This window comes from Rattus norvegicus, chromosome 2 (genome assembly GCF_021556685.1).
Source record: "Rattus norvegicus strain SHRSP/BbbUtx chromosome 2, alternate assembly SHRSP_T2T, whole genome shotgun sequence".
Lineage (NCBI taxonomy): Eukaryota > Metazoa > Chordata > Mammalia > Rodentia > Muridae > Rattus > Rattus norvegicus.
Window position 1 is genome coordinate 154,572,686 of NC_141535.1, and position 22,864 is coordinate 154,595,549.

General features: G+C 45.4%; 1 protein-coding gene across 12 annotated transcripts in view; it reads left to right on the top strand.

Annotated features, from left to right (window-relative positions):
• The window catches only part of Schip1 (schwannomin interacting protein 1), a 775,862-nt gene that overhangs the window by 713,531 nt on the left and 39,467 nt on the right, over positions 1-22,864 (top strand). For 2 of the 12 annotated variants that reach the window (XM_087619495.1, XM_087619489.1), the window contains exon 1: positions 18,806-19,114. In XM_087619495.1, coding sequence (XP_087475621.1) covers positions 19,050-19,114 — 65 coding nt within the window. In that variant the 5' untranslated portion in view covers positions 18,806-19,049. 12 annotated transcript variants of the gene reach the window in all.

Genomic DNA, 22,864 nt, shown 5'->3' on the forward strand with positions numbered 1-22,864 from the left:
TCTGCTTGGCACAACTTACACAATGACAAGAGAAGGCCCAGCCCATGAAACGAGGAAGTGTCGTTGCAGATTGTTGCCTGTTACAAATACCAGTGTTCTATCTTTTATTACCTTGTTTATAAGAAATGCAAGCAATTACTGTATATTTTCAGTAAATCACCCATGAATAAGGTTGTCAGTCCTTTGCCACCGAACTTCTGGATACACTCGGCGAATAATCCTCCCAGGACTACTGCATGCGCCATGACCGAGAGTTGGTTCCACTTACCACTTCTTGCCTCCATGAAATGGGGTTCTTTTGATAGGACACAACAGAGCAAAATACAAAAAGAAATGTTAGCTCTAATTGGAGTAAGACTGTAACAGGCATCTTTAATATTATGCCTTCAAATATGTGTGTGTAACTGGAGAATTGCATGTTTTCAGAGAAGTACAAGCTCGACCTCAAGTTAATTTTATCCTCACAAAAAACTTCTTGTTCTTTTTAAATCATTTTGCATTTAGGCTTTAGTTTTAAAAGGAGCTTCTAATACTACACAAAATAAAAAATCAGCCCCACTGATTCACACCACTAATTTTCTGAGGAAGGTGTTTTCAGTGTAGCCTAAAATAACAAGCATTAAGCCAGAGACAGAATAGTCAAACTTTAGAGCAAATTATTCCACATTATTTATAAGCATCTCAGGTCTCTTGTTTGGTTCCGAGGATGAGAAATGTTACACGTCTCATTTTTAGTCTCCTCTAAGTTCCACTTTCTGGTTTTCTAAATGCATTTCTGGAGAAGAGGTGTAGAGCTATCCCGTTGCCAGTGTCTTCTGGGTGCCCTGACCTCGTCTGTAACACAGGGGGTGACTTTGGTCACTCCAAAGGTCTCCCTTGCAGAAGTCACAGCCTCAGTTAAGATGCTCATTAGGCAATCTAGTTAAAACACAAAGAAAGACAAGAAAGAGGTGTGGGGTATGGTGACATCCGGAAATGGCACCGGGCTGTGGAAGGGCCAGGCTGCCTGTGTCTGGGATTTTGCAGTCTTCATATGCCCAGCCTCTCTCCAACAGCGCATCTGGTGGGTGATCAGGATGTGCACCAGGAGTAGAGGTTTTGAAAATGATTCACCATTGGACAGAAGGTGTCTGCCAATGGCACAAACTTTGCTTTAAAAGAGAGACAAAGGCAATTTTCTCTGACTTCTGATGTTATTCACCTCTTATCCAGACTACAAACTGAGCAAGAGTGGGAGTGACCAGTGAGCCGACCTTGAACACCGAGTGCCCCAGATACACACTATACAGTGTGTGTGTGTGTGTGTGTGTGTGTGTGTGTGTGTGTGTGTGAGCGCGCGCGCGCATGTGTGCGTGAGGGGGACACAACAAGCAGCTCGTTAGTTGTGCACCCCTTCCTTGCTCAGCATGCCCACTGGGGTTAGCTTTAACACAGTACTGAACATATTTCATGAAATCTGCAAGTGTTTACTCATTCACTGTCTAATTCTAACACTTTTCTCCTGTTAGTTGCTGCCTGTTCATTGCCTACAGGAAACGCACCTTAGGAGTTTCAACTATGCTCTTTGTTTCTGTTGTCCTTCTATACCAGAGTTCTCAAGGAGCATAGCAAGCCCCCTAGGAAATCTTTTGGAAAATGTTCTCCCACAATTGCCCAGCCTCTCTGCTCTTCCTCTAGCCCTCAAGCCTCAGCCTCCAGCTGCCAGTGGGGCCACTCTGCCATCTATATCCCATTCCCACCAGAGCATTCTCCTCGGCCAGCACCTACGTGTAACCTGATGATATTCACATCCTCGTTTCCAAAGTGAAATGTTCACATACCAGGTGTTCCTTATCAACTCCTCAAGGACCTGGTCTTTCTGTTACTTTCCACCCATCACCCTCACACTCTGCCTTCTGGCTGTTTCCTTCCCTGATGCCTACCTCATGTGTGGTCCCCCCCACCCCAGGTATAGACAGGTGTTTTGCCTGTGTTTCTGTATGTGCCTGGTACCTGTGGAGACCAGAGTGTCAGATACCTCGGCAATGGGGTTATAGGTAATTATTAGCCAACACATGGGTGCTGGGAGTCAAATCTAGATCCTCTAAAAGAGCAGCCAGTGCTCTTAACCAGAGAGCTGCCTCTCCAGTCCCTGGTCTTCCACTCAGAAAATACACCAAAGTTCTGTAGTATGTTCATGGAACCGCCCTGATACTCTGAATGGTTGAGAAGAGTGTTTGCAGACTGCTCTTTTCACTCAGCCTCTCAACTTCTTACCCACAGTGGCAGGGCTCTCCAGCCCTAACGTTGCACTGCTCACAGTTTCACAAGGATAGCATATAACTTCCTCTTTTTCAAGACACTCGGCCCTGGCTGTGTTTCTCCTCTACTTCGGAAGCATTTGAAGCAGATCCATGTCTGGCAGCTCTCCTCTCTCTCCTTTACCCTTCCACGGTAGTTCACCTTCCTCTCACCTTGCTAACCACATCCCCATGGCTTCTTGCCCTGAAACTGTGGGCTTTCACTCGAAGATTAGTTTTGGATGTGTGCAATTGTAAATCATCACAGGTCGGCTTAAGTCAACACAGATATGTGAATCTGTTATGTTACGGTTATGGACTTAAAAACATTGGCAGGACTTTCACTTGACAAAACTCAGGGTGCTAATTGAGCTGTGTTCCTTTGGGAGGCTCTGGAGAAAATTCTAGGTGCGGCCAAACATCGTTTCTCTGGTGGTGTTTTCCGTTACCTTCAAAGCCAACACCACCACCAGACCACCAGGCAAACATTTTTTTTCATACAGAAAGAAAAAGAATCCGTGTGTGTGTGTGTGTGTGTGTGTGTGTGTGTGTGTGTGTGTGTGTTTATTTGTTGCTAGTGTCTGAGGTAAAGATTTATTGGATATTCTAGGCTGTCCCCCAGTCTCTTCAATGTCAGGATTAGTCATCTCCCATTGGTGCCTGCTGAGATCCAAACTCTAAGGAAATGTTCACCCTCACTGAGAGCTCTCTTCCTCCTCTCAATTCCTAGTGAACATACACAGAACATCTCCTTGGAGGCATTTGGCTCAACTCCGTATTGTAAACAGTTGTCTGTGGGTAATCTTACGAAACCCTGCTTTGAATTGTACCCAGGAGGAATCTGTCTTAATTACAAGGTGTAAGAGTCATGGAAGCTGTTGAAAAAGGACTTGCTCGGTTGTGAAGGACTTGCTCGGTTGTGAAGCATCTTCGAAGGTTCGTTACTAGACTTGACACCAGCGACGACAGAGAGAACTGTCCTCCTTACCCTGGGCACTGATGGACCCCGATGTTCATAGTAGTCCTCCCGACTTCTTTGCTTTTATCATCCTAAGAGGCCACGTCCCTCAAAGCTACACAGTGCCTGGCTGCTTTCCCCTGTTGTGAAGGATGCTCACCTCCTTGCTCACCTGCCTGCCCCCCATTACTTCCTTCCAGACCCCTAACATTTCATTGGGAATATTTTAAATTTGTTCACAAATTCTAATTTATATATTAGTTTCCTGTCAGAGCCTGTGAGTCTCCAGCCTTTTACAAATGATGGTTTATCTACCCCTGTAAGAGTCTGCGATTGATGTCTTACTAAACATGCTCTGTCAGAGCTTTCCAGTGACCTAGTCCTCCGCTCATCCGTCAGTCCGTTTCATTTACTTGACTCATCTCAGCGTAGGGCTTATAGATCAGTAAGTGTCACTGTAAAGACGTTAGCCTGAATGTACTTAACTGGAGCTTAAAAAAAAAGCGCGTGCAAGTAGCTCTTTTATTTTTACATCTTTGAGGTAAATACTATATTTAATAAAATGCAGAAATATTAATATTTACTCAGTGAAGGCTGACAAATGCATATACCCATATAAGGCAAACAGTCCGTTCTTATAGCACATGTGAGAAAGTCTCCTGTGCTCCCTGCATATCAGTCCCTGACCCAAGTTTACTTCTGATGACCTGTGCATGTGACCAGTTCAGAGCAGTTCTCTGGGGCTGGGGAGATGGCTCAGAGGTGAAGAGCAGTGGCTGCTCTTCCGGAGGACCAAGGGTCCAGCCCCAGCATTCACAGGCAGTTCACAGCCATCTGTAACCCCAGTCCCAGGGTACTTAATTCTCCTCTGGCCTTCATGGGCACCACATGTGTGTGGTGCACAGACAGGTGTGCGAGAAAACACCTAGACACATAAAATAAAAAATAAGCCTAAGAAAAATTAAAACCCAGCTCTGTATTGTGCTTCTCCTATGGGCCACGATGGAAAAAGAAAATCTGTTCTTGAGATTTAAAAACACAGCCGTTTTACAGTGGCATAAACAAGTCTGCTGATTGAGAAATGCTGTTCACTTTTCTTCCTTATATACATACCTTGGATGGAGTTTAAGTCAAGCCACACTGATTCTGGGTTGGGCCTGCTTTGGCCCAGTCCCTGTGAGTTGGTGTCTGCTGAATCCCACTGAACGTTTGTTTGTCTTAGTCTGTCCAGGTTTCTGTAAACTAAAAAGTCAGTGCCTTAATTTCTATCATTCTAGAAACCATTCAAGGCACTGCGGGTTCAGTGTCTGGTGAGGGCCTGCTTCCTGATTGATAGGCAGCCCAGGTCTCACTGTGCCCCTTGTAAGGTGACTGCCTGGAGCCTCTTTTAAGAGGGTATAAATCCCCCTCCTCATGACCTCCCAGCAGCTCCACCTCCTCATACTTCCCACTGAAGATAAACTGTCTTTCTGTCAGGTAAAAGCAGCCTTGTTGGACCTAGAGACTACTCAGTTGATAGGAACTGGAAAACAATGTTGCTCTCTTGGTTTTCTTTATCTGGATATTCTTGTTTGTTGGTTTGTTTGTTTGTTTGTTTGTTTATTGTTGTTAGTGGGTGTGTTACAGCATCCTTAGGCCTCAAGTTATATAACTGCAAAACAACAATAGTGGATTAAATCATTTCTGGAGGCCCCATCTAAATATGAAATATGGAAAGTTTAAAGTGTTTGGCTCTCCTTATTTTTACATTTCACTGTGTAGCCAGACTGTCCTCAAACATAACCCTCCCACTCCAGCTTCTTCAGTACTAGAATTATGGCTATACAGCACAGTATCTGGTACTCAGTCTAAGACTTAATATTTTAAAGTGTGTGTGTGTGTGTGTGTGTTGGAGTGGGGGTCAGTGGACAACTTAGTGGAGTCTGTTCTCTCCTACCTTTATGTGGGTTCCAAGAATCAAATTGAGGTCAGGCTTGAGAGCGTTCACCCAACGAGACATCCCGTTTGCCCTTCAACTCAGTGATTTTAATGGGAAGATAAAAGATAAAAAAGTAAGTTAAAGAAAAAGAATCAGTGCTCTATAGACTTCACTTAAGACAAAAAGGTTGTCATTATTTTTAGACAAAAATAACAAATATTAATGTCCTTCACCAGAGTGTTAGCTTAAATGTTCTCCGTGGTTTTTGTTTAAAGCTTTTTTTTTTCTTTTTCCTGCGTTGGCAAATCATAATGTAAATCATAGCGTGAAGTCCTTTCCAGTGGACAGTTACTCAGACCAGCCTACTTCGTCTGTCCCTTTTGGTCTTGTTTATGCCTTCTGGGGAGTATTTGGACAGCATTTGGGATGCAAGTGTCAGAAATCTGTTCTCTCCAAAAACCACCCCTGAGTCTCTCCCACTGTCTCTGGAACAACAACTGTGAAGAGTAGGATTGTGTTTAAACAAACAAAAAAGAAAAGAAAAGGAAAAGGAAAAAAGAAAGCACTTGATATAGTGTCTTCAGGAGCTTATGTAATATATCCCAGAATCCCCAGTTTTTAGAAAAGAACAGAGTCCAGAAAGTTGTGTGTATGTGTGTGTGCGTGCATGCGTGCGTTCGTGCGTGCTTGTAGATTCAGGAACCAGAGTCATGAGATCAAGCCTATTGCTCAAGTGAAGTCCCAACAGCCTTGGAAGTGAGGTGCTCTGTCTAGGAGAGTGGGGATGCCGGCCATGCTGCCTGCTCCCTTGCACTCCATACGGATGTGCTCTGTGTGCACAGCAGGGAAGGCTAGAGTTTGGATGGGCTGAGTTTTTATTGTTTTGCTTTCTGGTAGCATTTTAGCCTTCCTTCCATCTTAAGGTTGAGTAAACTTGTTACTACCTCCAGACTCCTGCCTTATTATCAGATGTCCCTTGTCCAACATGGCCGACTCCCTCTGTACTGGAGGTTCTGCAGTACACATGTCCATAGTACATTTTCCTACAACCCACTGCTCAAATTTAGAGAACACGGGATTGGGCCTCTCGTACCACTTTTTATCCTCCTGATATGAGGTATGAAATGGATGCGCACATGGGCAAACCATAAAACTAAAGCAGGATGTGACTTAAAATGTCAGCCTCGGGAATTTTTTCTTTAAACTATGATGGTTTGAAGCCAGTCAGATTTTCTCTGAGGACCATTTTTGTCAAAAAGGGCCAGAGAGATGGATAGTTCAGTGAATCAAAGTGCTTGCCACCAAGGCTGAGCCTTGGGACCAACGTGGTAGAGGGAAAGAACCAACCTGACTGCCACACCCTTGCCAGAGTGTGTACACACTCACCTTACAAAGAGACACAAAAGAAATGACAGTGTGAATTGTTTGGGGCAATCACGGAGTAGAAACAAGGACTTTTATTATTTTTCTCCCTTAACTTTGCATCATTGCGTTGAAGAATTCCTTGCTCCCTCCTACATAGCCTGGAGTCCTAGAGTGACCCTTGAGACCATTCAGAGATTGGACCCCATTTTCTCCCAGAAACATACGTGATCCAACCTGGCTTTCATTTGATTGTGATCTATAGGTCCCAAGTTCTTCCCATGCAAGTTCTGAGGATAGTCTGTCCCAGAGATCACCTGTGTTACGTCAGGATGTCTGTATATTCAAGTCATGGATTAGGTAATTTACACATGCAAGGCCCTACCTTTTTAAAAAAAGTTTAATTTTTATGTAATGAATAAGTAATACCAACCTTAACATTTTAATAAGTTTCTCCAAAAATTATAGAAATAATGTTCCATCATATTTTTGTTTGACTAAAAGCAGTTAAGTAATCGAGGTATCCTTTTGTTTAAATTACAAAATATTTTACAAGGTATTTTAGTGAAAGCCCTTCCTTTAGTTAGAAAGTTGACAAGACACTTTAAAAATGAAGCATGAATCCAAACCTTGCATGTATGTATTCAGAATGGACTGTTCCCTTTAGCACGCTGAAAGTTCCAAAAAGATCTTTAAGGCTTGGCTTTCATAAACACCAGCCAAGCAGCAATAGCGGGCAGGAAGGATGCTTGCTGTAGCAGGTTAGGAATGTCCAACTGCAACATTGATTTGTGTCTGTCGCTCTCTCTCTCTCCCTCGCTGGCCTTTTTCTCTATAATGAGTACTAGAATGTTTCCACATCAGTTAACTGCCTTCATAAAGCACCAGAAGGTCACACCAGCCCCAGACAGATCCTTTTCTTTGTGCCTATAATATAATTGGCTGATTGTGCGGGTGATGCGCCCGCCCCCTCCCCCAGGCCGGTCCCAGCTCGGCTCAGCAGCCTGCCTCCCGGTTCCGGAGGAGCAGAGCAGCTCGGAGGCTTCAGAGCAAGCTCTGTGGCTGCGCGCTTCCCAGCACAGGCAGTGCCACTGCGCAGGTTGCTCAGCGGAACAGCATCCATTTTAATCTGCGGGGAGCCCCTGCCTAACCAGGGCGTTCTCCCGCGCCTGTGGATGCTCAGCGCTTCCCCTGCGCAGCCTCGCCCAACAGTCCAGCTTTGGGGTCTGCGTCCTAGGATGTTCTGAGATGGTACATCAGGAGAACTGCTCGTACCAGGTAAGGTTGGAAAGCCTGGTTCTGAGGCCCTTACCCTATGGGAGAGGCCTTCCTCTTCTAGGGCAGCAGGTTGCCTCTTGCTGGATTTTCAGGGGATTTTTGCCATCCTGGGCTCCACTCCCGGCCTTCATTGCATACAGTATCTGAATTCTAATGAGGCTTTCTGAGGAGTAATGGGGCAGAAACGCCGCTTCTTTAGCCTTTAAAGCGTTTGTGGAATACATGGTGGTGATGTGTGCTCTGCACACTGTAGGTCTGTGCAAATGAGAGAAACTGCTCCGAACTGTAATTGAATTTAAGGCGGGGGTGGGGGGGGTCATACAAAACTGAAAAAATGTGATTACTGCCCATTGCGTAAGAGGTCAATTACTTAGGATCTATGAGACTGTCTATGAGAATATTATTTGAATTAAAAGTCCTAATTGATGATCTTAGAATTTTTCATAAACCCAGTCAGCAGACATTTGGCGTTTCAAGTTGCACTGGCATATCTTTATGGACCTGTTTTTGCCTGTGTGCTCTTTTAAATGGTTAGTAAGTAAAAATGGCAGAATGGGTGTGGATTAAAAACTTCACATAGAAAAAAAATCAATAACACATGTTCGTCTTTTAACCTGCTAATTTGCTATCTGGGGTTAGGAATTCAACACTTCAGACAATTTCCAAAGCTCCTTTCCGTAGGGTTTCGTAACTCCTTCCTACCACTTGGACCATAGAGGCAACACTGTAAACAGCAAGAATGGTCTCAGAGAAACTGCTGTGTGCAGCGGCATGGCTGGTTCACATCCTGGGTGGTTGGAATTGAGATGTTACTCACCTGATGGAGTTTCTCAGAGACCAGCTCCCTAACCTAACAATGCCTCTTCCTTGTGAGAGGTAGGTTACCTGAGACAAGCAGGTGTTTCTCTGAGGGTCACATTTCACAGAGTGAATGTCTGCAAGGCGGAAAGTGGTGCATTTCACAAGACTCAGGGAAGGCAGCTGTTGCTAGCTAAGTAAAAGCATGCCCATGAAATATGTCTGTGTACTATTTTTGTGCTTAATAATCGGAATTTTTATAATCATGGGCCTGTTTTTATAGCATTTTCATTTTACGGGATATTTAGTTCCACATACAGATCCTTAGGTGTCAGGATTTGTGTCTCACAGGCATTCTTTCCACGAGAGTCAGAGAGCTGAGAAGAGGCACACATATAGGGTGGGGAACATCAGGCTTCCATAGAGAGCCTCGTGTGTGCATGACTCAATACGGCTGCAGGAGATTAAATTACTGTCATAATTAAAATAGTTTTCCGTCTCTGATTTTCAGAGAAGCTCTGTAACTTATGTTGAAGGGGAGGTTACTGGAGGATCACTCCCTATGTTTTTTTCATTTGGCCAAACACGAAGTCATTGTTTTTGGAAGGTAAATAATTGGTCAGTCTCAGCAGTTTCATCTGGAGAGGGAGGGGCCAAGTCAGCCACATGTTCCTTCCAAAGGAAGGCAGATGTGTCCTGACAGGAGCTGAGTACTAGCAGTGGCACCGTGTGTTTAATGGTTTTGAAGTCTCCATTGCTTATTCCCACAGTAAGATTGTGTTTGTTAGGGTTGTAACGGAAATGGTAGTTAATCGATTGTGCATCACCAACGGGGGTAGGTGTGTGGACTCTTCTGAAATGCTTTCCTTCAGGACTGGCTGACAGAAACAGAAATGTTAGCCCCGATGCCAAGTCTTAATCCCGCTTAGAAACCTTGGTTTTAGAGCCCATCTGTCATCACATACGATCGGGTTTAGAAAAAGTGATTTCTCTAAATCCTTAGCTTGATGTGGTCCCAAGTCACTGGTGCTACCAACATTTTTTTCCTCAGAAACTTGTCCCCCCCTTTTTCTGTCTAAGGCTTATTTATTTGTTAAGGTGGCAGCTCAGAGTGGTTGGGGCATGTGGCTTAGGTTAGTGGGCATCTTTGTTTTGGTTAATTTTTAAACCAGAATCTCACTATGTATACAAGACAGGCGTGGAACTCACAAATGTCTCCTACCTCTGCCTCCCCAGTGCTGAGGGCCTCTGCCACCAATCCCAGCAGGTGAGCGTTCTTAAAGGGTTAACAGGGTTTCGCTGGCGGATTGATCATCATCTCCCATCGATGATGTCTACTGGGATTTCTGGAGAACATTGTAATGGAGCAACAATGAGTGGGGTTCACACTGCAGTCTCCTGAATGACTCCACTACCATTGCTGTCATCGTATGGCAACCAAGTCCTTCTAAATGGCTTCCCCAAATATCATCCCACTTAGAAGAGGGACCCAGTTATCCATAGGACCTGGGGTTCACACCAATGTCTCCGACTGCTCCACCCCCCCCCAACTCCATTCCCTGCTGGGGTTCAGCTCTGCTTGCCTTTCTTCCTCTGTTCAGTCCCTCTGGTCCACCTGGCACATGATCCCAATAGGCTTGTCACATTTACCATTTACAATCGGGTACACACTTGGGCTAAAACATTGCCAGCCCTTCATCTGGAATCCACAGTGCACGGAGCAGCCCTGCCTTACACCTCGCACTTTCTTCAGGCCTTTTCTGGGGTGCCACCTCTTCAGACGTCTTCTCCGGACTTACTCCACAAGTCCCAAGTTTTCCTATTTCTGGTTCAACATTTTCATTCTAGTTCCCAAATTTGTTTTTATACTAAGCATGCACCTCCATCGGTCAGTGCCAATTTTACATCACTGCCGGTCTGGGTTCGGTCTCCATTCCTGTGTGAGAAGGGTTCTTTTCTAAGGCCTCCAGTACCATGCATTGACAGACATGTCTGATTAGGTGGAAAAGGCATCGCACATGCTCCCCCCTTCCCTGTGTGGACTTGCTTTTCTGAGAGGGATGTGGACTGCCCTCTTTCCCCTATGTCAGTTTTCCTGTCTCTGAAAGGGGTTTTGCCTGTTGACATGGCATGACCGTTGTCTGGTCCTCTGCCGGAGGAGGCCACCCTCTGCATAACCAAGTCAGCTATTGCTAATTTAGGGCCACCTTGCCCCTGCAACTGTTTCTTCTGTGTTTTTGGAAGCTCATCAAGCCATGTGTCGCTTCCGTCTCGACTGTTTCAGGCTGATAGAAGTACAACCAATCCCACTCTGTTGGTGATCGTGTTGCCCAAGCGCTTATGTGTCTCTGCTGAAGCAAGTGTCTGGGTATCCTGTGCCCCAAGCAACCTGAGCCAAGAGAGAGTGGGCAGAGGAATTCTGCTGGGGAATTTTCCATGATAGTTTCAGGTCATCCTGCTTTTCTGGTCTCTCTCCCAGGGTTCACATGAACCTCCCGCTCACTAAGACTTTGTGTTGTCACTTACGGTCTTCACCCTGTTAAAAGCAAGAGCTGTCGACCTCCATTTTCCCAGTCTTGGGAGGAAGCCAATCTCTTCTTCCAGCAAAGAATCTTGCCCACAGCTTCAGGCCTGGCAGCCTTCAAAAGGCCAAATTCTTCTAAGTTGTTTCTGATGGACAGCTTAGAAATATTGTTAACTCGTAAGCACAAGTTTAGGTCAACGGGGTCCATTGAGCTTAAAAACTCCCAATTTCTCTCTCTTCTCCTGCAGTTTTGTTTTCGGGGTAAAGTACAGAATGGGACAACAATGACAGGCTTTCATCCCTCCCTTGCTGTCGCTTAAATGACCAGCTCTGATCCAGATCACACCCTTGAATTCCTAGCTACTGTAGCTACTGTGGGAATGGAGACACACAGAGGAGAAGAGATAAAAGGGCATGTGACTACCTCTCATCTACCTCCCTCCCCAGCTGAGTCCCTTCTTCAAGCACAGCCAGGAACCCTTAGTGTTTCTGCAGTCCCTTCAGATAGACTCCAGACCCTTTTGCATGGATTCAAGGCCTGGCAGGGATCCAGACCCAGGACTAAGTACTCTTCCCTCCCTCTCTCCCTCCTCCCTCCCTCCAGATTGCACGCTGCCCCCACACTTTGTCCCTGCTGTGCTGTCTCCAGCTGGGATGCCTTCCACCCACACACCACCTGCCCACACCTTTTGCCAGCTACTTTTGAGGCACAAATGCCACCACCTCCTGCAGAAAAACTTCCTCCCCGCCCTCAAATGTCTCCCCAGCCCTCTTTTCACTTCCTTAGTGCTTTACCAGGCCCAAGGCTGTGTATGGGTCTGCAGTCTCCCATTGGAGAAAGACCCCTAAGACAAGATCCTTGTTCCATTTTTTAGAAGGCCCCCACCTTACACATAGATTGTATGCTTATTAAATGTTTGTTGGACCAAACTCGATTTCCTGCACTTGGTGTGTTCTGAGCCCTGAGAACCAGAGAGCAACCCAGATCTCTGCCTTGCAGCAGAGAGTCAGCAAAGCGGACCCCAGTACTGTAGGGACCAGCTACTAGGCTCCTGACCCTCCATGCTTTACCAATGCTGACCTTACCAATGCTTTAAACACCCTGTATGCCAGAACAGAGACACAGGGCAACACACAGTCCGTGGCTGAAGATGCACACACATCCCAGTCCAGCCTGGGAAATACCTCCACGCCTGCTGATTTCACCCCAAGATTTTGCCATCCTGACGCTCACGCTATATCGTCGGGCCTGTTTGCACTTTTTTTTTCTTTTCCTTGTAAGTTTTATTATTTGAAAAAAATGTATGCAATAAATGAAACTATCACACACCAAAATTAAGCAGAGCTAAGTTCGTCACTAGCTGAACATCTTCTATACAGATAGAATTGGCATTCAAAACAGAAGCTCCTTGGAACCTTTACGCTGTTTTACTCATTTAATGTTAAATAGTATGCACCCATCCACCATCCAAACAAGCAGAACCATGATAAACAGAACTAGAAAAACAATTAGCTTTATATTCTCCTTCATAACTCATGCCATTGCCTGCATTCAGTCCTTCCTCAGCCCTCGTTAACTCTCCCAGCTTACCTCAGAGAGTCCACTAAGTCAGCCATCATGGTCTAGCTCCAGGTACTTCCATACTTAGTTGAGGCTAGTACTCTCCACAAGCTGCCTTCCAAACCCCCTCTCTTCTTTTCTCTTCTTCTCCTTTCTCTCTCTCTCTTTCTATTATCCTCTACCTGCTTCCCCGTCTTTGCCTCAGTCCCTCTCCCTCTCTGCACCTCTGCTTAGGACCAAACCCAGGGCCTCTTGAATATCAGGAAAAAAATCTATCATTGAGCTGTAGCATCATCCCCTGCCTTAAGCAGGACAGCCCAGCGATCCTGGTGACTTACCCTCCTAAGTGGCTGAGGTTACAGGCTTGTACCACCAAGTCCACCTGATGCTTTTGCTAATAACATTACCTCTTCCGAAATTTGGTTTTGGTTGTTTTGTTTGTTTTGCAAGACAGACTGGGGGACATGGAGCACAATTTGTGGGAGCTCGTTCTCTCTATCACCTTGTGGTTTTCAGGTGTCAAACTCAGGCCCGGCAGCAAATGCTTTTTACCCATTGAGCATTTTGGCTACCTCACACGTTTTACCCTATTCCGTTACAGGACAGTGCTTCACAGAACACTAAGTTTTCTGGAGCAAATGCTGTAGAAGTGCCATGCCCAGCTCACAAAACAAAAGATACCCTATCTTGGTCTCGAACGATCAGACTAGGGAGTGTATCAGTTTAAGTAGTCCATCAAGATACCCTCAGATTCTCAGCAGAGAAAGCAGTAAACAGCCTAACAAGGCCAGATTCAGGTGGCTCATGGAATGGTGAATGGAAGCAGAGGAGTCCATCTGTCCCTGTTGACAGCAACTCCTTTCTTTCTCCCTTCCTGAGAATGAGAGAACAAGGTGTCAAACTGGAGTTCGCCCAAGAGTTCCGGGGGTTCATCTGCATGGGGGGAAAACCCACACCACTTCGGGAGGAAAAGGGAGATTCAAGGCATTTTCGTGCACTGTTTTGACACAGGCTTTTAAGTATAAGTTCAGTTGCCTCTCTCAGTCTATAGGTTTTGCTCTCACTGTGAAGTTTTGATTTCACGGTAGATAGCCCTGAGAGTATTCTAGCTTAATACTTTTGCCTGGTTAGAGAATAGCTGTGTTCTGTCTGTAACGGTAACAACTCAGAAAGTAATTCTGGGTATAAATGTCTGTATGGTTTGTCTTTAGCCGAGATGTCTGAAAATCTAATTCTGTGCTTTCTCACAAGTGACAAGGGCTGATTATGGGAAAGATGATCCTTTAGGGTTCAGTGTGAAGGTCATCTAACAGACATGTAATGCAGGCCATTCTTGTAGGGGACTCATTCTCCATGAGCCAGACTTGGTGATTTAAAGAAGTAAATATTTAAAGGCTATTTCAATTCGCAGATGTTAGACGGGACTGGTGGTGGTAATGGGGGTAGGAAAGAAAGAAGCGGGACACCTTTGTGGTATACATCATCACACTGAAGCCTTTGGAGAGTAGGAATCCTGCCTCACATATATATGTGTATATGCATGTACATATAAATATAGACTCTTGGCTGACCAATCACCGTTTCACAAACACAAGGAACATTAATAGGGCTGTATACTAACCGGGCCAATTTTCATTATATATTTATATTCTGTATACTAGGGGAGAATTTCAAACTTTGATCTACACTGTATTGAAGCATCAGAAACCTACTCAGCCTCCTGAAATAGAAAGTAATTTGACAAAATTGCTTGAGTTCAAAAGAAAGCAGCCATCACAGAAGCCTAGTAGCAATCAGAGAGCCATTATGGAGTGGCACACAGAGACAAACATAATGGGAGCATTAGTCGTCCTACCTGGAAGCTGGGTCAGGGGCTGTCAGAATGAGTGCAGAGGAGTTTCTGGGACCCAGGGTTTCAGCCTGGCAGGAAGACTTACAAGCATGGTCCTCCACCCTTGGGTATGGAAAAGCATTTGACATCAGCTTCCAGTCTTGACTCCTCTTCCCTACCCTCACCCCCAATCTCAGTATTTTAATGTTTCTAACCTACAATTCTTAAAGCGCTGCAAATTTTCGTGGATTCCCCCCCCCCCCCAGCCATATGGATGCCTTAATTGAAAAGCAAACCAAATGCGGACAAGCTTTACGTAGAAGGAAAATTTGTTTGAAAGTGACTATAACGTTGAAGGAGGGACACGGGCGCTGAAGGGACAGACAGATCAGAAGGCTGAAGGGTTAATGAAGATTAACTAGAGTTCCCACCTGTGAATAGAAGAGGCTTTTGACAGTCCATAAGTGATTTCCCAGTAATGCGCTCAGGGTTCTCAGAGTCAATAATTTCCACCAATGGCTGATAATGATCATGTAAAAGCATTAGATCACAGGAGAAATATGCCTTGCCACTCAGAGCATGGCTTGGCGTCCTTGGATTTCAGGGTAGGGAGTGGTGCTTTCAGCCTCAGCCTCAGAGGCTATAAGCACATTTGAGAGAGAGAGAGAGAGAGAGAGAGAGAGAGAGAGAGAGAGAGAGAGCGCATATTAGTATCTAAGCCTGTCTTCTTCCTGCATAGTTCCTTTTAGGCCATTCTCTGCAAGAAGGACAGACATAATGATGTGGCCTTAGCTTACATAGCTGCTACAAAGCCTCCCACCCTATATTCAGCTCCTGTGTGCCAGGGCAGAGGCTGGGTTTGTTTTATCCAGTCTTGTGTTCATTAGGACCGCTTGGAAGTGAAATTCATTACACTGCTGATCTCAAGCAACAAAAATCAGGGTCTTGCCACCCTGTCCAGAAATGCAGTATGAAACAGAAACAGAAGGAAGACGACTAATAATGATTTGTTTCCCTGCGCTCTCCCAGAAGTGCTTCAGAAACATGAGGTACATTTGGACGTTGCAGGGATCCTCAGAAGTACAGCTTCTGACTTGGTAGGCCTCCAGTTGGCCCTGAGATGTGTTTCTACAGGCCCTAGGCTTTATGGATGCTCTGCTCCATGAGTACCAAACTCTAGAGAGCGTGAAAGGTCACTTTGTCACTCATGATCAGACACTGACGATCAGACCACCTGGAAAGGGTTCGAGCAGTGACCCCATGTGTGCGGAGAGCACACTCTGGGAGTCACTACTGCGCTCCTTCAGCAGACTCCAGCTCTCACAGCCCTGCTCTGGGAGGCAGCTCTGAGTTGCCTGTGGGAACCCGATACTTACTTGGGATGAAAAAGGAGTGAGTTCCTTCTGTGCTTTCCTACTGCCCATCCTCATAGTTTTTGTACGGTAGTGAAATCAATTGGACTCAGTGTTCTGTTTCTAAAAGATGATATTGTTGATGCACATATTTATACATTTGTATGTACAAACACATAATCAGTGCATGGTTAATAATACATTTGTATTATGTATATAATATTGATTGTATATATTATATATAAACGAATATATATTATACAATAATACAAATGCACTATTGTTTGTAAAACTTGTGTGTGTAATTAATGATAAAAGTGTAGTTTTCCTAATTCTAACTCTGTACTGAAGGCAACCCAGTTATAATGAAGGTAAAGAGGTTTTGTCAGAATTTTACATGTCTTGATGCCTTACGATTTCTAAATTTTTACTCCTGCTCGTTATCAGTTGTAGGTTGCTTAGTGACTTACGGTAGAGACCCAAATGAGTGACTAAAATTGACTGTGCTGTAGAACAAACAAGGAGGGAGACGTGAATCAGCTGCAGTAGTAACTGCCTCTCCTCTGAGGAAGCCAGTTCTCTAGGCTCCACCCTGTAGGCTGTGTATAGTTCTTCTGAGGAAGCTATTCTAACAGCTCAGTGAAACTGTCCTACAGGCAGGTAGCCTTCCTCCCTCCTGTGGCTAGCCAGCCTCATGGGAGCCCCACCAACAGTGTGGGTTGAAAGTCAGTAATGTTAGCTCTTGTTGCTTGTCACTGTGGACGGAGCATCTGGAGGAAGGTTTCCAGCCACGCAGGTACTCCTTACTGTTCGATATGCAGAAACTCCTCAGTGAGGGCTCACCATAGGCAAAGCAACTTTTCAGATGCTGTGGGCCGAGTAAAATGACTAAACACAAATCCTGTTCCCCTAGGGGGAAAAATGCCTAAAGCAGTAATGTCTGTCAGAAAGAAGCTACTTGGTTCCTGAGAACTCCACGGTAAAGCAGAGGAGAAAATTCGCCAGACCGTGTGCTGGGCAGCTTTCCTTCCAGTTCCTAAGGCGCCAGCAGCAGGAGGGTTGCGGCAGTGCGTTCCGGGTGTGCCAGCTGTATGATTTACACCCAGCATATGACTGGGGAGTGCTGCTGGATTTCTCTTCAACACATCCTAATTAAAAAAAGAAAAAGGCACCACCTTTATCATGGCCGTGTATTGCTCTGGGGGTCAGCCAGTATGAGGCTCTAGCACGCCCATTTACAGTGTGGCCACCAAGGCAGAGGACCTAGATTCAAATTCCTGCCTGACTGGCAGTTTAGGTAGGTAGACCCTTACTTAACATCCCTAGGTGCCCCTCCCACCTCGGCTCTAAAATGCAGCTGGCAATGGTACATATGCCATAGGGTTATTGGGAGAGGAAACACAGGGAAAGGAAACACACGTAAGGTGCCTGGCCTCAGTAAAGCACACATGTTTTACATGGTTGCATATCGTGTAAGATTTGTGCTTTCGTCCATCCCTTCTGTTTGGTTAGGATACAGAGGACCATTCAAGGCAGGAGCATCGTTTTAACTGACTGCTTTGCACTGCTGTCACAGCCCTAGCCAGCACTCAGTAGGCCCCATTGCCACACCATCCAGACAAACACTCCAGGACACTGCCATCTGGAATGAGAGTCCAGGGGTCTGGACCAGAGTAAGACAGAGCCTTGCAAATGTATCCCACAAGATGAAACTTGTCAGTGTGATACCTTACAAAAGGGCTATTCATCCCCTTGGGAGCGGAGAGGACTGGCTGGGGGGGTGGTGAGGGAATGGAATAAAAGGATTTAGATTTGGATCTGGGCTGTGAGAAGAAAATATTTGCCTGATAGAAGCAGGCCTACCATAAAGCCCATTGAGCTGTGTTTATATCACAAGTCTAACACAAATTGAATTTAAAAATATTTACAGAGGTAAACCGCTAAAGTTGAGCCTGCGAGCAGAGGTTGAGATGCGGGACAAGGTTCTATTGGATGGCATTTTCCTTCAGACCTGTTCGTAACAATGTTGCGGTTGCTCAGGAATGTGTACTGGAGAATTGATTGACTAGTGCCTTTGCAATTTTCCGTGTGAGCATTTCAGAAGGTAAGGCCTGTTGCTAAGTGGAAGCTTGGCCTTTGAGTTCTTCTGTGGCTGGTTTCCTCTGCAAACCATTACTGAAAAGTCATAGCATTTTTGTTAGTTTGTTTATGGGAGTATTAATTTGATGCGCATGAGTATGCTTGAGTGTGCCTGTGAACTTCTGTTTGTCTGCTTCTTTGAGCCAAACATCCTCCAGCTGTGGACCTTTCCCTGGCTGCCTGTAAAACCCATAAACAAACCCAGAAGCCATGGGGAAAGCTTAAAGAGAGCGAGAAAAAAGAAAGCGTGCTTCTGTAGAAAAGCCCGCCACTGGCTGAATCTTAAAAGAAAGTTGATGGATCTCTTTCTCTTGCCCATGTTAAAAGGACAAAGCCGTGCTCCTGGGGCAGAGAGGGGTTTCTGTGGGTTGGAATCAGTCTCAGTCCTGGGCTTAGTGCTCATTCCAGACGATGAAACTTCTACATCTCATAAACGATTTGGAAAAAAAGAAATGTAGTGGTCAGTCCCCGTTGGTCATGGGGGAAAAAATGGGAAACATCTGTCTTACGGGTCACCTTAAATGATAGTTTTTGTTCCATGTGAGGCGCCCGACTCAGCTCACAGTGAGATCTCTCGGGCTGCAAGTTTTTGTGTCTATTTTTATCCCGCAGTCTACTGGCTTCAGAGTGCCTCACCAAACTCCAGTTCACGCTGGGCCCTGAACTGGGGTCAGGTCAGCTGGCTGAAGCCTCCTGTCCCTCCTTTCCCTTGTTGGGAGCAGGAAAGGTGCTGTAGAGGAGTCTGGGCCAGATCATTCAGGGAAGGTGACAGCAGATGGTAGGCAGGCCGGACTCTCAACAAGCCAGTCGTCAGGAACGGAGTGCACCTTACAGCAGGCAGCTGCCCAGTGCCCGGGAGAAAGGCAGGCCGGGCGGGGCAGTGTCTGAGGCAGAAAGGGGCAAGGACACCACAGCCAAGCACAGGCTCTTCATGCCAGCATGAGTGGTCACCAAGGTACTGGGCAGTTGGCACTTCATCCTGTCAGGATTCATGGGAGATTATTTCTTAAGTGAAATTCTAAAGAGTTAAAGGATGAATTTGGACCGTGATGGAATGGACGATGACATCATCAGTCGAGAATCTCCATTGGATTTGGAGGGGAATTATAAAAAGGTAAGGGGGGGAGCGCTTTTGTTTATAAACAATTGGACCATTTTTCTAAAAGGGAGGAAGGTTGCCCTTGAGGAAGTTTGCCAAATTCCACACACAGTGGTCATTGCCGTTATACACTGAAGAAAAACTAAACGCACAGAATTAACCACAGTAAGCTTGGAGACCCCAGTTCAGGCCCCCGGTTCTTCTCAGCTTGTTAATACAACAACAGCTAAACCGTACATGTCAGTGTTCTAAAGTTGAGAGAATTTCTATTATGTGCTTCCTTGCAAAGCAGCATTTTATGCAAAGGGATTTTAAGAAAAATAATTGACATATCTTAGCAGTTCAGTAGAAACAATTACTCAGTAGGGCTAACGGATGTAAGTTTGTTTTTAAAAGGGAAAAAATAAAAATGTTTTACAGAGAAGTTTGGGATCTTAAAAAATTGATACAATATCTGTTCATTGTGTTCGCCTTTTCTTTTGAAAGTCAGTTAAATATATTTTGGGAATGTTTTATGTGGTCATTGTCTGGTAATAACAGGCCCAAGTAAAAATAGCTTTAGTTATATGGGCGAGGTCATGAAATCAAGCTACAAGTACATGCTTGTCTGCCCACAGCAGCCTAAACACACACAGCCCTCCATTCTCTGTTATTGACAAAGTCAAGTGCAGGGCTTAGCTGGACAGCATGAAGAATTGGATCCTCCATTCACTCAAAGATGGCATTAGTGGTTTTGACAGAGTGAGATATAGGAAGAAGTTTCTAGCCTGTTCATTCCTCAGATATAGCCGGCCATGACATCTGGGCCTTAAACTCTGCATGTGATTCTGGAGGCTCTCTAAAGTATTTACTGTATATCTTATTATTTCATAATAATTTGTATTCTTTATCCAGGGGGTAGAACTTTAAATGTGTGGGAGATCTCAGTGGCTGGGCCATGTCACCCTATGTGTTTTTCATTCCTTGTGTTCTCCAACCAGGGACTAAGAGCTCAGTGTGGTGACTTTGTGTCCTGAAACCCCAGCTGTCCGCCCTTCCCCCGCTGAGCGGAAGCTGGTACACAAAAGACACTTGGGACACTCCACCATCAGTCAGATCACTTACCCAACCCTGCCGAGCAAGGGTGCCATTCTCCTGTGTCCTGTCTTCAGTGCCAGAGAACTGGTCACAGTTTTCTTTGTCAACTTTTTTTTTTCAGATTAAAAAAAAAAAAGTCCAGATCAGTTCACAGTAAGGAAAAAATGAAAGGCATAGCGTTACTAATTCGCTAACAATAAAATCATGGCCACTGTGCTTGTTCTACCTAGAAACAAGGAGGGAACCAAATGCCTGGAATAAGTGAGCCGTGCTACAGCCGGCAACCTGAGACAGGGCTGGCCAAAGCTACAGATACCCAGGGCTCCAGGAGCTTAGAGACACCACCTTCAACAAAACATACTGTAGACCACCATGACACACAGGCAGTAGAAGGCCATGTGCAGTTTCAGGAGAAATAATACTGACAGGTTAGTACAGAACAAACAGGCAACCTACTAGGTGAAGCCTCTAGACATGTGGGGTGCTACAGGTATGCAGTGTTTGGGACCCGAAAAGTAAGAGTTGGCTCCTTGTCACATCAGCTTCTTAGTCACCCTTCTCGGGGCAAGTGCTTTGCTGTTTGTGCAGTGTTGCTTCTACTTGGTCATTGTGAAGGCTTCATTATACTTAGAGGGGAAAAAATTGTAATTTTCTTATGAGCTTCTAGTGAAGTTGATCAACATAGGCTTTTTTTTCAGAGTATAAAGATGAGAAAAACAGTTCTCAGTGTAAAAGTCCAAATTCCCCTTTCAAAGTTCTTTTCCCCTTAATGTTTTTGGTCTTTGGTTAACTAAGGAAAACAGTACATGACATGCCATAGAATGCACTCTACATGTATTTTGATCCTGCCTCTATTAGTTAAATGGAATGGGCCTGTGCCTCAAGTATACATTTATTTGATTGCAAAAGATTTACCATTATAAATATAAATGTCTAAAACAAACGCACAAATCGCTAAGAGAATAAAATGCTTATAAATGAAAATAAAATTCCAAATGACACCTTCCTTTCTGTGAACTCTCCCTTCATTAAGGTCCAGCATCAAAACCAGTTGGAAAATCAGTGTTTGCTGCCCAGGTGCTGCACAATTCCCTGAATGGGTCACATTAATAAATACCACATGCGTATAGGGATTGTTTTACAGGGCTGTCTTAAAGTCAGACAAACAGCCTTCAGGGGGAAAGGTCACTTTCCGATGACTAAAATTAGATTCACCGAGGCAGAGGAAGGAAAAGATTATGCAGCTGTCCCTCTTCCTTGGGGAAAGCCTGCCTGTAGGAAAGATGTTTCATTAAGAACCCGGCTTATTTAATAACAAGAGTAAAACCAAGCTAAAGAGAGAGCAGATCACAGTACTTAGGAGGGAACATGGAGATCTTGTCCGTGAATGAGGGATCTGTGCTTAGCCCACCACTCCCCTGCTCCACTGTGGTCACTTCTGAGTCTCTGCAGAAGAACTAAAGAGGCCTGAGAGACGACACAGGCTGCTCCTGCTCACGACCCAGGTTTGGCTCCTGACACCCACATGGCAGCTTACAACTACCTGTAAATCCCCTTCTAGGGGATCTGACAGTCTCTTCTGGTCTTCTCAGAACCCAGGCTTACATAGCACACATACATATGTGCAGTGAACACTCGTACTCACAAAAAAGTAAGTCTTGAGAAGAAGGAGGAGGAGAAGAAGGAGGAGAGGAGGAGGAAGAAGAGGAGGAGGAGGAAGAAGAGGAGAGGAGGAGGAGGAGAGGAGGAGGAGGAGGAGGAAGAGAGGAAAGGGAAGGCGGAAGAGGAGGGATAAGGAGAAAGGGAGGAGGAGAGGAGGAAGAGAAGGAGGAATAGGAGGAGGAGAAGAGGAGGAGGAGGAGGAGGAGAGGGAAGGGAAGGTGGAAGAGGAGGGATAAGGAGAAAGGGAGGAGGAGAGGAGGAAGAGAAGGAGGAATAGGAGGAGGAGAAGAGGAGGAAGAGGAAGAAGGAGAAGAAAGAAGAAGAACAAGAAGAACAAGAAGAGGAGAAGGAAGGAGGAGGAAGAAGAAGAACAAGAAGAGGGAGAGGAGGAGGAGGAGGAGGAGGAGGAGGAGGAGGAGGAGGAGGAGGAGGAGGAAGAACCACCACCACAGAGCGTGTGTCAGGAGACAAGGAGCCTTCAAAGTATGTCCACCATCCTCATGCATCCATTCCCCTCCATCCCTCCAACATCCACGTCCTCCATCATCCCCAGCAGCCTGTTGATCACTTAGACACTGCATCAAGGTCATGGACGGGAGGCTGAGTCTTCCCTCTAGGAGCTTCGATTTGTTACATGAATAGGTGCTGCCCTGGAAGAATGCCCACATCCAGTATGGACCTCCAAAGTCTTTACCCGATGCTGGGCCAGGGTAGAGGATATCCAAGTGAACATTAGCAGACAGAAGAAAGGGGTTCATGAGTTTAGCACACAGCCTAAGACTGGCTCCAGTCCTGTCCACTGTGCACAGAGAAAGGGAAGCAGTGCAGTCCCAGAACCTGGCAAGCTCAGCTTTGTCCCACAGAGGTGTTGTCCCAAGTGTCTTCCATCTAATTACAGTGAAAGATTAGGGAGGACCCCATGGAGGGAAAAAAAACCATAAAAGGCTGGAGGGAAAATATTTAACGTGAAGCCGCAGCTGCGCCTCATGTTTCTTTAAAAGGTGAATAGAAATGACTGCCTGAGAT